The sequence below is a fragment of the Lolium perenne genome, chromosome 3 (assembly GCF_019359855.2).
Source record: "Lolium perenne isolate Kyuss_39 chromosome 3, Kyuss_2.0, whole genome shotgun sequence".
NCBI classification, from domain to species: domain Eukaryota; kingdom Viridiplantae; phylum Streptophyta; class Magnoliopsida; order Poales; family Poaceae; genus Lolium; species Lolium perenne.
Window position 1 is genome coordinate 68,673,881 of NC_067246.2, and position 14,457 is coordinate 68,688,337.

General features: G+C 46.6%; 1 protein-coding gene and 1 long non-coding RNA gene across 2 annotated transcripts; one reads left to right on the forward strand and one right to left on the reverse strand.

Moving 5' to 3' along the window:
• The first annotated feature begins 2,501 nt into the window (after positions 1-2,501).
• Positions 2,502-3,483, forward strand: LOC127341585 (uncharacterized). The gene is made up of 2 exons (XR_007875643.2): positions 2,502-2,687; positions 2,786-3,483. It is a non-coding gene; the product is annotated as an uncharacterized lncRNA (long non-coding RNA).
• Positions 3,484-13,108: 9,625 nt separating this feature from the next.
• On the reverse strand, positions 13,109-14,074 carry LOC127338223 (uncharacterized). The gene is made up of 4 exons (XM_051364431.2): positions 13,835-14,074; positions 13,651-13,749; positions 13,425-13,550; positions 13,109-13,346 (listed from the first exon to the last, which is right to left on the reverse strand). The coding sequence occupies exons 1-4, from the start codon at positions 14,060-14,062 to the stop codon at positions 13,173-13,175; spliced, it is 627 nt and encodes a 208-aa protein (XP_051220391.2). The 5' UTR covers positions 14,063-14,074; the 3' UTR covers positions 13,109-13,172.
• Positions 14,075-14,457: the final 383 nt, after the last annotated feature.

Genomic DNA, 14,457 nt, shown 5'->3' on the forward strand with positions numbered 1-14,457 from the left:
ACGATACGAGAAAAGTTACGCAGCCGCAGCCATCGCGAAGCCAAGATTCGGGGGACAGAAGTCTCTGTTCCGGCACGCCGCCGGGACGGGGAAGTGCCCCCGGAAGGCATCTCCATCGACACCACCGCCATCTTCATCGCCGCTGCTGTCTCCCATGATGAGGAGGGAGTAGTTCTCCCCCGAGGCTGAGGGCTCTACCGTAGCTATGTGGTTCATCTCTCTCTTTGTGATCTAGTTGAATATCATCTATGTGCTACTCTAGTGATGTTATTAAAGTAGTCTATTCCTCCTCCATGATGTAATGTTGACAGCGTGTGCATCATGTAGTACTTGGTATAAGCTATGATTGTGATCTCTTGTAGATTATGAAGTTAACTATTACTATGATAGTATTGATGTGATCTATTCCCCCTTTCATAGCCTGACGGTGACGGTGTGCATGCTATGTTAGTACTCGGTCTAAATTGCGTTGGTCTATTATGCACTCTAAGGTTACTTAAATATGAACTCCGGATGTTGTGGAGCTTGTTAACTCCGGCTTGAGGGAGCTCTTATAGCCCTACACAATGAATGGTGTTTGTTATCCAACAAGAGAGTGTAGAGTAGTTTTATTATGTGATCATTGTTGAGAGTGTCCACTAGTGAAAGTAGGATCCCTAGGCCTTGTTTCCGAATATCGAATCTCCGTTTGTTTACTGTTCTGCTACATGTTTGCTTGCTGCCATATTTTATTCAGATTGCTATTACCACTCATATTCATCCATATTACTCCCTCCGTCACAAAAAACTTGTCGTAGTGCCTCCCCCACCCGCGTTCATTTGCACTTTTACAGAAAACCCCCTACTAAATTTTTATTGTGTCAAATCTGGGCTTGAAATTGATTTTCAAATTTGCAATCTTCTCCGTCGATCGTCGTCTTCGTCGACGGCACGTTCCGTCGCGCGCGGACGCCGGCCGAGCGCGGACGCCGGCCGCACTCCATCTTCCTGGAAGCGCGCGAGTTCCCGCACTCCCTCTTCCAGGACACACACGATCTCGAGGACGTACGCTCTTCCATCGCGGATGCGCACGAGCTCGGCCAGACTCGACAGGGCGGGTCGACCTGGCGGCCGGCCATCCGGCTAGACGCGCACTCTCCTACGGCGCCGGTGCTGCTCTCGTATTCGTTCTCGTCCGCCTCCGCAGCTCCATCGCCTTCCGCCTCCGCAGCTCCGTTTGGGCCCTGCCTCGCCGCCGCGCCAGAGGCCTCGCCGCGCGACTCCGAGGAAGGCTGCGCTAGGCCGGCGGCGTCACCGTCCGGCTAGATTCCCGGCCTCGCCGTCGCCACCGCGCCCGGCCCCGACATTGAGCCCTCTTCCTCGTCGAGCATAGCACGTGTCCTCCTCGCTGGGTTCTTTGCAGGGGGCCGTGTACTCTCGACCTGCTCCTCTTGCCGGCGAAACCGCAACGCCAAGCATCACTTCTTGGTCATCGACCTTGTGCGGCGGTGTCCTACGTAACCAACCTCTTCTCGCCCGACGTCCTCCTCTAGGAGCTCAAGGTGAGCTCAACTTTGTGCATCTTGGTACCGTTTAACCGAAACTTGTGCACACCCTCGACCTCGCACTCGCCCTCAAGCACGACGATTCCCCCATCCCGGCATTCTCCTCGACCTTCGCACGGTATCCTACGTAACCAACCCCTTCGCCCGACGTCCTCCTCCAGGAGCTCAAGGTGAGTCGAATCACCGAAACTCGTGCATATTGGTACCGTTTATCCGAAGCGTAATGCGGTTTTGTACAAGATACTCACGAAATGAAATCGGTGAGTATTGTTAACTCGAAATGAAATGGTACTGTAAGGTGCGGAGGGGTAATAGACCAAACACTCATTAGCATATGAAGGTTGCTAATGAATTCGAACGATTACCAGATCGGAGTACAATCAGCCCCAACTTAAAAATAAATGGAACAACCGAAAAATGACTTCAACATTCATGTCCGTACTCAGATTCTTCCATATCGAAAAATGACAAGACCGGAATACATTCAAATGGAACAGAGGGATCTTTCATTTCTGCAGAGTTGCATAGAGCACCGGTTGCTATTATGAACACTTATGCGATTCAGGAATGTGCACCACCGAAGGCTGGTGCTTTCTTTACTAGAGCAAGATATCTTGTTGCCAAAATCTTGCATATTTTAGATGAACTCAAAATTGCATATCAGGTTCTTGCATATTTTAGATGAACTCAAATCGAGTCCGAGAAACTAAAAAAGAATGTGAATAGTAACCAAAATGATTTTGCGCCATGAACATCACTTGAACTTAACTTTAACAAGAACTTTAAGAATAGTTTTGCGCCATACCGGTGTGCTAGTTGAATCTGTGGAGTATTTCTCTTTCTCCATGAGTTATCCTCTTTGAATTTCTCGCAAATAGAAAAGAAATGCTTTGAGTTGTTTTCCTCTTCAAAGTTGTTTCATCATATCCAGGTGGCAAGAGTTGGACAGAAGTACAAATATAACAACAAGATGAGCCTCAAAATTGATAAGGAAATAGTTCTCTCCAACAGCTATGTATTAGGACAAATTGATGGTGTACTTAACCGTCTCCGGTAGGAAGAGACTACCTTGTAATGCAGTGGGTGTGTGGAAGTATAACTTGATACACCAAAAGGACATCTTCTCAAAACCTTTGGTACACGGTAAGCTAGTATGCTCGATTCCCCTAATTCGCACTGTCTTGTGTATTCTTGTTCTCAAAACAAAACGATGTCATTCCCCTAATCTTGCTCTGTTACAGGAATGTGCACTGACCTACTGAAGACTGGGTATCAAAATGAATGCCAAAAGAAATGATTGAACAGACTACTGAAGACTCAAAGAATGAATCTCACCGAGCTCTAACCGCCACCACTACTACTCGACCTCTCTTTCGATTATCACTCTCAGTCCCTGATCATTGTATGGTTCGAATGGCCACAGGCTTTCCCTTTTATACACACAAACCAGCTAGCAGACCATCATCTCCTTCATTCCTTCCTCTCCATCCATCCACCCAGATGACTACAGAGCACAGCTGAACTAAGATTCCCGTACTCCATTACAGTGAGCAGTAAGAGAAGCAGTGAGGAGTACTCCATTACACAGCTACATGGAGTAGGGGAAGGAGGAGATGAGGAGCAGGGGTAGCATACCTGTTCGAGCTGCTGCTCGTAGGTGACGGAGACGACGAACAGGAGCCGCTCTCCGGCGCCAGCAGCCTACTCCATCAGCCGTCAGCAGCCCACTCCATCAACCCACTCCATCCCGCTACCCGGCGCGAGCATGCGCTCCCCAGCGCAGCAGCAGATCCCCGTCGCCAGCATCCGATTCGATTCAAGCAGCGCTGCTGCAAATCCCTCCGCCACCGTGGGGGAAAAATCAAAGCTTGGCGGCGAGGAGAAGAGGGATGCAGCGAGGACGCGCGCGAGGGGGAGGGATGCGTCGCGGTAGAAGAAAGGCGGCGGCTTGGCGCGTTAGAGGAAGAGGGAGGGGGTGGAGCTAGGCGGCCGGCGGCCTGCGGCGTCGGCGGCGGCGGTCGGAATCGACGAGAGCGAGAGGGCGAGGACGAGAGCGGCGGTCGGAAGTGAGATAGGACCGAGGGTTTGGTCGCAGATTACTCAGGGGTGTTTTTGGGAAAATGCCCGTCCGACATGTTTTTCGGGACGGAGGGAGTACTTGTATTTCACTATCTCTTCGCCGAACTAGTACGCCTATACATCTGACAAGTGTATTAGGTGTGTTGGGGACACAAGAGACTTCTTGTATCGTGATTGCAGGGTTGCTTGAGAGGGATATCTTTGACCTCTACCTCCCTGAGTTCGATAAACCTTGGGTGATTCACTTAAGGGAAACTTGCTGCTGTTCTACAAACCTCTGCTCTTGGAGGCCCAACACTGTCTACAGGAATAGAAGCGTGCGTAGACATCAACCGGCCAGCCCGGCGCCGACCGGCCCCAGGACCGGTGCCAACCGGATGGAGTCCAGTAAGGTCGGGCGCTGGTCCGGTCAGGGTCCGGTCGCCAGCCCGGTTTGGACCGGCCGATCCGGTGGCAGAGCCGGTCGGACCGGATCGAGGATCGGGCGCCCCGGCGCCCAACCGGCCTCCACGCTTGTGCCAACCGGGCGTTGTCCAGTACGCCTCATAAGCCCACCCGGCCCGGACTCGGTCCCTGCACCCGATGAACTTGGCGGTCCGGTCTCGGCTCGATCGGCCCTGCGCGCCGGCTGTGCCTGTGCCCCGATTGACCGGGTTTCTCGAGGAATCTGCTAACGTTGCAAGTGAGCAACGGCTAGAATTCAAGTGACACTATATATATACCCCTTCTTCTACCTCTGAAGGGGTAGGCACTATACTACAAGTTGTTCTTGAGCTCTCTCTCTCATACTCCATTGTTAGTAACACCAAAAGCCTTATATTTCCCTCCTCCTCCACCCAAACTCAAATCCCTCCGGGGAAACGATAGAGAAGGACTCGATCTACTGTTCTACCAAGCCAAATCTCATTCCCCCTTGTATTCATTAAGAAGCTTGCTCTCTAGGGTTCCTTGGAAACCCTAGGTGGGCAAGAGTGGTCCGGAAGCATCCGGGCTGTGGATTTGCTCCTGATAAGATTGTGAAGGTTTGGAGGCTACCTCAAAGTCTACCACAAGTGAGAGAGCTATTCCTCCGTGGGATAGGCTCCGGAGAATAGGGTGAGCCTTCGTGGCGTGGGTAATCCTTCGTGGGACATCCACCCTCCAAACGTGACGTACATTCTTGCAAAGGAAGGGAACGCGGGAATAAACCCTCGTCTCCGCGTGCTATCGTTTATCTCTAACCGAACTCCTTACTTGTGATATAACTGCCCGTGAGAGCCTTCGTGTTCAAGTTACTTGTATCCTCATATAGGTTGTCTCACCTAGTTTGCATTAGGCTCACCTTTATATTCCGTAAAGCCTAATATTGCAAAGAAAGAATTAAAATCTGTAGAAACCTATTCACCCCCTCTAGGTTTACCATCTCTGAACTTTCACTTGCTCCCAGGGTTCAAACCTCTGCTTGAAGACTATTTAGAAGGGCACATGCAACGAGAGGCGGGGGCTAGAAATTTTTAATAACACACTGCAAAGGAATGTTCAAGGCGTGGTATGATGAAAACAGACTTTCATTTTTTTTCATTGCACCTCTTCCAAAGTTTTTTAGGTTTTGTACTTCAATTGGACATAGGACCGATGAATTTGATACTACAATCTATCCTTTAAATATTATCCAATTTATGTTACAAGCTGCTCAATCTGAAACATTTATAGATACTATGTTCACCATGCAAGTGTTTTTCTCTAAACTTGCAAGTTTTTTCTCACCCCCATGCCTGCTTTATTTCTTAAAGTAATAAATGGTAATGAGTTACTAATTTTAATTGTTGGAGATAAATCTCTCATCTCCTCTTTTCTTCTCTATAACTCTCACAATCTTTTGTGTCTCTCTGGTTCTCTCAAGAATAGACACACAACAAGGAGGAAGAACAATGGCTTCAACAGAAGAAATTTTCTCGTTGATGTTACCATTGATGCTACATTGTTTCTCCCTGCCCTCAACAAGAAATGGAATCTTTGGTTGGTTATTCTCCAAGAAAGCTAGTTTACTGGATGGATGGTCTCAATATATCATGTGTCCTTTGAGACAAGTAGATGTAATAGATCAAACCATCATCGTATGTCCAACTTCAATCATCTTGTAATAGAGCAAACCATCATCGTATGTGGGTTATCATGGGCCTCCTTATAATTTAATTGTGTAATTACTGAGAGATATTCTTCTGCTCCTACTTATGAGCGCCTTGACCGTTGAATGGTATCCTAATACATCAGTTTATGATATGTATTGTAAGCGATGATGCTCATATTATCAATTACTATCTCTCAACCAACTACTGTTAAAATAAATAAATATTTTAAATAAAAAAATTGGTGGTTAATGGAAAAGGATCAGGAGACAGCTTATAAAGCTTGAATTAGTTCTACCCATTATGTTTTCCACGCCCATACTAATAACCTGGAAGGTTCTCTGAAGATGTGGTGCAAACCCAACTGATGCATATGTAGTACCACTCCAAGTAAGCAAGTATTACTAAATAATTCGAGAAAACCCTTACCAAACTCACTTCTTTTTTTAGCAAAAAATCATTAGGCTAACCATGGTGACTGGAACACTATGTTTTTCCACAATGCAATCCTAAAAACAAGAAGGAAAAACATAATAGTTGTTGTTAAGGATTCTCTTCTACTTGTTATGTTGAAAGCTAAATATTTTCCATAAACTTCCATTTGGAGGAAAATAACAATTTACCAGAATCTTCTTTTGGTCCTCGGTTTCAAAAGTTCTTGCTCTTATGCAAAAATCTATTCATATTCAATTTGCCAAAGGAAATTCACGCATTTGGTCCTCACCTTGGTATCCAAATTGGAAGAATATTTATGACCATCTTTTATTCCAATTGGAATGCTACCGTTGAAGATCTTTGGCATCATGAACGAGTTAATGGGGTGAACCAAAGATTGCTTCCCAGTTTGATAATGATTTAAAAAAAGTCTTAATAATTTCCATTATAAAGGCCGACTTTGAGGATGAATATTGCTGGATACACACACCTCATACTCAATGTAAAACAAAGAGTGCATACAAGTGCGTTTTCAGGTTGGTGGAGCCAACTCGAGGGAATCGATTACTGCCTAGGAGAAGAAAATCTGCTGGTAGTGTGGAGTTTTTTTTTGCTCCGAGGGTCAAAACCTTTGCTTTAAGACTAACTAGAAGGGCACATGAAACGAGAGCTAGAGCTACAAAAATTGCATAACACATTCCAAAGGAATGTTCAAGTTGTGTTATGATGAAAATAGACTTTCACTAATTTCATTGCACCTTTTTAGACGGAAGGCTCAAACGAAGCTCAACTTAAACTTAATGAAGTCAACATTGGCGAACCAAAGTGATAGATCTCGTTACAATTTTGAATACACGTTAATTAAGGAGAGATGTTCCAAAATACCTAGAAGATCACCTAACAACAGTACAACAGAATGACCCAAAAAGAAACAAACTACCAGTCTCGCCATGAAGAATGAAGCGTCATGGTCCTTTCGATGATTAGCTCCAGCTTGTCCTATCTTTTAGCCACACTTTTCCAGGCTTGCAGATAAGTGATCATTTTGTACAAACAATCATTTGGTGGTTTGGGAGAGTGTCCCAAGAATTTATTCCTAACATTCCACTACGTCCAACAAAGAGCCGCATAATAAACCAAAAGGATCCGTCTAGTTTGCTCGACCGATTTGGTGTTCAAGCGGTACACGTCCGCAAAGCAAGAGAGATTCCAATCTTGATAGAGGAGCTCCCTAGATGCACTCCACAAGAATTTGGCAAGCGAACAATCAAAGAAGACGTTTTTGTGTCTTCGTGATCACCGCATAAAGCACATCTACCATTGGAAGGGTTACAATGTCTCTTAATGATTTGATTAAACGACATAAGAAGTTGTGACAATAAGAAGATGCTGATCTTCAAGGGAACTAAGATCCCCCAAATATTCTGGAAGTGTTTTTTTGGGCTTCCTTGGCAAAGATTTTGGTAAAGAGATTTAACCGCGAACCTCCCAGAAGGTTCAAGAGCCTAGTTCAAGGAGTCAGGTTAGGTCAAAAGCTGCAGCACACCAAGCTCGCGGTGCAAAGCGCCTCGTTTTGCCTAGAGCTCAACAAAAAGGAATGTGGTACTCGCCATCCTGAATTGCCCTAGCCACCGAATCTTTAGCCGCTCGGCAATGGCAAACAAGGAGGAGAATCTATCCCTTAGTGGCCTAGACCCTTGCCACCAATCAAGCCAAAGGTGGATGGAGGTCACATTCTCCACTTAGTCTTTGGCTCCAAGGCTAAACACTAGTTTTAATTTTTGTATGGTGTTTCAAAGATGGGAGCCAGGGCGGTGTGAGTCCATCAACAGATCTTTATTGCCAAGGTATTTTTTGCGGATGATATCGGCCCACAAACCTTTTTCCCCCGATCTAAAACCAAATCCATTTTAGTATAGGGCAAATGTACATAATTTTGGTATCAATGATGCACAAGCCTCCCAAATCCTTAGGCTTGCAGATCGCCACCCAAAGCACCCAGTGGTACTTGTGTTTTGGGCCATTGGCCTCCCAGAAGAATCTCAAGCGGTATTTATCGAAGCTACGATGGACCCCATCCCCTAACAGGCAAATACCCATAGCATGCATGGAGATGTGCGAGAGATATGCATTGCTGAGAGTGCGCCTGGCCGCTGAGGATATAAATTGGCCATCCATGGTCGATGTGCTTAGCAACCTTTGTGGTCACCAGCTCCCAATCCAAGGCATAGAGGGTTCGATCACTATTAGGGAACCGTAAGTGAAGGGGAAGTTCTCTGCTCACAGTTGAGCATATTGGCAATCCTTTGTTCCTCAAGTGCGTTGGGCTCCAAAACCATAACCGCACTTTTGTGGAAGTTGATAGGAAGTCCCGACATCTTCTCAAAACAGATAAGGAGTAACTTCAGGTTTGCAATGTGTATGTCCTCGGGATGTATCATATGATTGTGACATCCCCATATTGGAGGTGAGAAACTCCTCCCTGAATCAAGTGTGGGACCATACACTCAATTTGTCCTGCACGCTTAGCGTTACAAGGATAGCCGCTAGAGCCTCCACGGCATAGTCGAAGAGTAACGGGGAAAGAGGGTCCCCTTGTCGCACCCCTCGGCGATTGCGGAACAAGTTCCCTACTTCTTCGTTAATGTTGATTGCAGTTTGGGTCCCCGGGACCAAACAGAGGGCTTTATGGACCCATCCCGGTCAAAACCTTTTCGGAGTAGCACATCCCTAAGGAGCTGCTAGTTAACTCTATCATATGCTTTTTTGAAATCCATTTTCAAGAAAACTCCCCTAACTTTCTTGACACATCCAGTGGGTCTCATGCACAATCTCCTGAAGCAAAAGGACCCTCTCGAGATGTGTCTACCTTTAATAAAGGCAGCTTAGGTAATGTTGATTGTCTAATAAGTGACCGAGGAAAGTCTAAGGGAGACCGCTTTAGCGACAAATTTAAGGATGACTTTAATGGCCTGAATTGGCGGATGTCCTGAGCTCCGTAACCTTGGGAATACGAGTGACGATCCCGAAGTTAAGACGGATGATATCTATTCGACCAAGCATCAAACCATTGCGAATGGCTTGGATGTGAGGTTTATTGAAATCCCAGAATTCCTTGAGCAAGGAAAGGCCACCAGGCCCTGAAGTCGTGTCCACTTTCATCCTAGCCAGCACCCATCCAACTCTTAAGAAGTATAGGTGATCATGAGAGTGTAGTTCTCTGTCTCTAAGACACATCCAGTGGGTCCCTAATTGTGGGAGTCAAATTGACCATTGCCCTTCCCTAGAAGGGTACGGTAGAGGTCGTAGATATGTTCCTGAAAACCTCTATTTTCGGTGATGATCCCCTGATCTGCGACCAAGCGAGAGATAGAGCATTTACTCCGCCGACCATTTGCCATGGAGCGGAAATATGCCGAATTAGCATCACCATCCAGGAGCCAAGTCTGGCGGTTGCGCTTCCTCCAATAGTCTTCTTCCACTTTCGCGATGTGGATGAATTGGCTTTTATTGCACCTTTTCCAAAGCTGTTTGGTTTTCTACTTCAGTTGAACTTAGGAATGATGCTTTTGATACTACAATTTACCCTTTAAATATTATCCAATTTTTGTTACAAGATGCTCAATCTGAAACATCTATAGATAATATGTTCATCATCAGTTCATCACCATGCTTTGGTGCATTTGGAAAACACACAATGATTAATTGTTCAACCAAAAAACTTGGTTAGCATTACAGGTTCATCTGGCATGGAAGACCAGGCAATGCTCCAGCAAACATCCTACCTACCTACTCATACAATGCAGATATTCCTGCAGCTCTTGTTACTTATTTCCCTGCAGGTCCTAAAGCAGATTTGCAGGTACAACTTGTTCCTCGGCAGCAGATGGCGCCTCTTTCAGGAACTACAATCATGGACACGTGCAACATTCCACGACCGATTATATTCACATATGATCCATGGTCACATATGCTGCATGGTCTCCAAGGCACACGATGGCCAACCGGTATCTGTTGCCTACATGAAGTTTGGTGATGAGAGGCCCTGCTCCCAGATTTATATCTTGGATATCTCTCCACCAGTCGCTACACCAGACTCTAACGACCTAATGACTTAAGTAAACCACATCCAACTAATTAACCGAACGTGCATGCATGCTAACTACTTCTCTTGGACTTATTGGTGCATCCTCACAATGCGTGTTGCTCCTCTAATCAACTTGGTCGAACACATGCACTAATCATGCTAGTCGGCCATGCAAACATGCATTGATCGACTACTATTCAGTACTGCCACTGTGCACACATACATGTTTACAAGGTTCATGTTCCCAACATTTGTTGTAAACATTCAAGAAATTAAGTAAGGTTGTAGGTGTTGACAGATTGAATGCTAGTCGCCGCCATTTCCTCACCATTCGAACAAGCTATCTTAATTTATCTAAACCGTGTTTCCATCCTCCCTTGCTGATTGTTTAAAAATGTTCAAATAGCTGCAGAGTTGATGATTCTTTGGTGACCCCTGTTGTACTATGGCCACCAGAGTAAAAAAAAACTGAGTAGCAACAGAGCCTGACGATGATCTGGGGCATACAAGATAAAAGCAAGATTCAACCTATAGCTAGAAGATCATTGTGCTTTCGAATGAAACGAATTTCCGTGAAGGCAATAAACGGTAATAGGCTATGAGATATTAAAACTCGAATGAATTCTGTATGATGGTGTATGATGGTGTTGATTTGCTAGTTTCTCAGAAAAGATTGAGTGCTAACAATTTTGGTTGTACTTATGCTTCCAATGCATTGGTAAATATAGAGCTAGATCACCGTTGCCAGGTTTATACACTAAACTGATCAACATACTCCATCTTCTGACTTGTCATCAATCATATATCCAAACTTTTCAAATACACAAAGAAGATAAGATAATGGTCTGCAATTCTGCATCATCATAACAAGATTTTACAATAAACAAAGAACAAAGAAAATTGAGAACATAAGGAAACCACCGAATAATCAGATAACTGCTTGGTAAAACGAAATACTCCCTCAGTTCCTCTTGGTCCTGAATGAGATGTCACATATTTGTCTAGATTCACATGTATCTATGCACTTAAAGGCATCTACATACATGCATATCTAGACAAATCTGCGACATGTAATTCGAGACAGAGGGAGTATGAGATTAAACAAAATCAATGATGATATTACAAGCTGATTAAGCAAGTGGAAACCTCGGGAAAACATGAAACCACGATGACCCCAGACCTAAAAGGAACAATTTGTTCTGAAATTGTGGGAAATAAATGCATAAGGAAACCAGGAATAATCTGATAACCTGCATCATCATAACATGATAATTCTGGGAAGCAATTTGTTATGATGATGACCTGCGCCATCATAACATGATTTCGTAATAAACGAAGAACAACGAAAAAAATGGGAAAGGAAATCAGGGATAATCTGATAATGGGTTAGCCAAACGAAATACTTTCCCCGAATTAGATGTCACATACTCCATATGTTTCATACTACCCTGCATATAAGATTTGGTCAAAGTAAAACTCTGCCAAGATTAACCAATTATATGTAAAAATATTTTATTATTTAGAAAATAAAAATATTATTATTAGTATCGTAATGTAATGTACTATCATAACATTTACATTAGATTGTGTATATATTAATATTTTATCTTGGATAGTGAGTCAAAGATCACAAAATTTGACTCTGACTAAATCTTATATGCGGAGTAATATGGAAGGGATGGAGTATTTGTCTAGATTCATATGTATCTATAAACTAAAGCATATCCTTATCTAGATAAATCTGCCACAAGTAATTTGGGACACAGATGTAGTATGAGATTTAAACAAAATTGATGATGATATTACAAGCAGATTACGAGGTGAAACCTCAGGAAAACATGAAACCACCATGACCTACAATCCAAACCCCATATACCTAAAAGAAACAATTTGTTCTGAAATTCTGCGAAGCAAATGCATAACTCGCACGAAAAAATGCTCGCTATTCTCCCCAATCCGACAAAACAACAAGTATGATATTGCTGCTGCTCAACTCTTTGAAGCTTATTCCGCTGGTCAGGCCATGAAGCCGATCGATCGACACTACAGGAATCTGCCAAGATGCCGACGGCCTCCAGCCCTCGGCGTATCACCGCCTCGCCCTCGGCGTACACTACGCCGACGGGGCCCCTCGGCGTAGCTCCTCGGGGAAGGTGGGCCTCGGCGCATGCCACTTGGCCCTCGGCGTAGCTCCGCCCGTCGGCGTAGACGAAGTGGCCCGACGGCTGGCTCCACCCCTCGGCGTAGTGGCCGTCGGCGCAGGTCGCTAACCGGCACCGTCAAGGTGACGGCCGTTACGGCTACGCCGAGCGCCGCACCGTCGGCGTACGGTGACGCGTGGCGAGCCCTGGTCGACCTTGGCGGTCGATACGCCGAGGGCCTCCCCGTCGGCGTAGATGGACGCGTGGCGCCGCCTGGTCGCTCCTACCTCCCGATACGCCGAGGGCCTCCCCGTCGGCGTACTTCCACACGTGGCGCAGCCTGGGCGATCCTGGCGCCGGTACGCCGAGCGCCTCCCCGTCGGCGTACTTGGACGCGTGGCGCGGCCTGGGCGTCCCTGGGCGACGGCCGCTACCCCGAGGGCCTCCCCGTCGGCGTAGGCTCGACCATTTGGTCCATTACTGGACGCGTGGCGCGCCCTGGGTGATCCTGGGAGCTACCCCGAGGGCCTCCCCGTCGGCGTAGAGGGTACCATTTGGTACATTTTTTTCGTTTTTTGCTGTTTCGCGCGTTTTCCAGATTTGGCAGGATACACAAGCACATATAATTCACATGAAATTCATAGGCATGAAGTGCAAATACATATAACATCAAGTGCATACATAGTGTCATAGTGTCATAGTGACATAGGATGCATACATAGTGCCATAGTGTGCATACATGCATGGTGCCATAGTGTGCATAAGATACATGGGACTACTAGAGGAGCTCGTCGCCGCTAAACACCGGCCGATTCCTTCCGGTAGAAGCTGCGGAAGAACCACCGGGAGAAGGACCGGGAGAAGTACCGGGTGTAGCACCGGGAGAAGGACCACCATGATGAACCGGTGTGATCTCCCTCCCACCACCCTGGTTTCCGGAACATCCCGTTCCCTACACACATGTTCCCGATATGTTAGCAATTTGCGAGGCAAAGGAAAGCCGTAGTATTCGGTTTGGCGAAGAACTTACCGTTGTTCTCCCATAGTACTCCGCAGCGAAATTTTCCTTCGATGGCATGTTTGGCGCCGGCCCCGGAAAGGGAGGCATCGGCCCTAAATCCACTGTCTGTCCAGTTTGATTGGCCACCATCGACGCCTGCAAGATAGTTTACATGTCAGTCTTTGAAGAAATGAAGCATCAAACTAGGGGAAAGTGGGACTTGTCATCATTTGCGAAAACAAAGGTTGGAACTTACATGTATATATGCCATGTACTCCATGAAGTGCTGCTGGTGCTGGTTGAAGGCCACCTGATATTCTTGATGAGCGACCACGTAGGCCGCCTCGAAGTCAGGCTACAATTTCACAAATTCATGTCTCGTTAGCACTTAGCAATGTATGAACGAAAGTCGGAAAGAGGATGGAAATGAGGAAACTTACGTCGTATGCGGGTTGTTGCCGAGCCCGGCGACGAGGCGGGAGAGGGGGGCTGTCCTTGGTGAGTCCCGCCTTGAGACGCGTGAAGGTCGTGGTGAGGGTATGCTTGACGGCCTTGTTCAGCATGGCGAGACGGCCATGCGGCAACCCTCCGGACGACAGGACCAACGACTCCTCGTCGACCTCCGCGCTCATGGGGTCATCCACCTCCGGGTGACGATGCCTCACCATCTCGCAGTAGTTCTCGACGTCCTCGGCGTAGGTGCCGAAGTACTCGGGGAGCGAGGGCTGAGGCTGCGAGAGATCGGGCTTCTTAAGCCGCATCTTGTTGTATATCTCGAGGTCGACATCTCCTCCTCGGGTCCTAACGCGACCCTCTCGCATCGCGAAAGGAAATGTTGTGAGTACCAACTTTGAACCTGAAGGAAAATAAAATGTATACATACCGTCTTCCCCTTGTAGCGCTCGTAGCTGAGGTTTCCCCCACAGTGTGTGCCACCGTCGCCTCGGTTCTCCGCGTTCCGCCTCGCCACGGCTGCAAAGTCCTCGTCCATCTTGAGCCACCTCGTCCTAACCATCTCCTCCCATGCCTCGGCATGCGGCTCGGCCCAATCGGGGATAACCTG

What these genes read in the sequence shown, in the direction of transcription:
- LOC127338223 (XM_051364431.2), bottom strand. Translation starts at nt 14,062, where the DNA reads ATGGTGAGGCATCGTCACCCGGAGGTGGATGACCCCATGAGCGCGGAG. An exon ending in GGCAACAACCCGCATACGAC is followed by an intron (nt 13,750 to 13,834) that starts GTAAGTTTCCTC and finishes GTGAAATTGTAG; the next exon opens with CCTGACTTCGAGGCGGCCTA. An exon ending in AGTACTATGGGAGAACAACG is followed by an intron (nt 13,347 to 13,424) that starts GTAAGTTCTTCG and finishes ACATGTGTGTAG; the next exon opens with GGAACGGGATGTTCCGGAAA.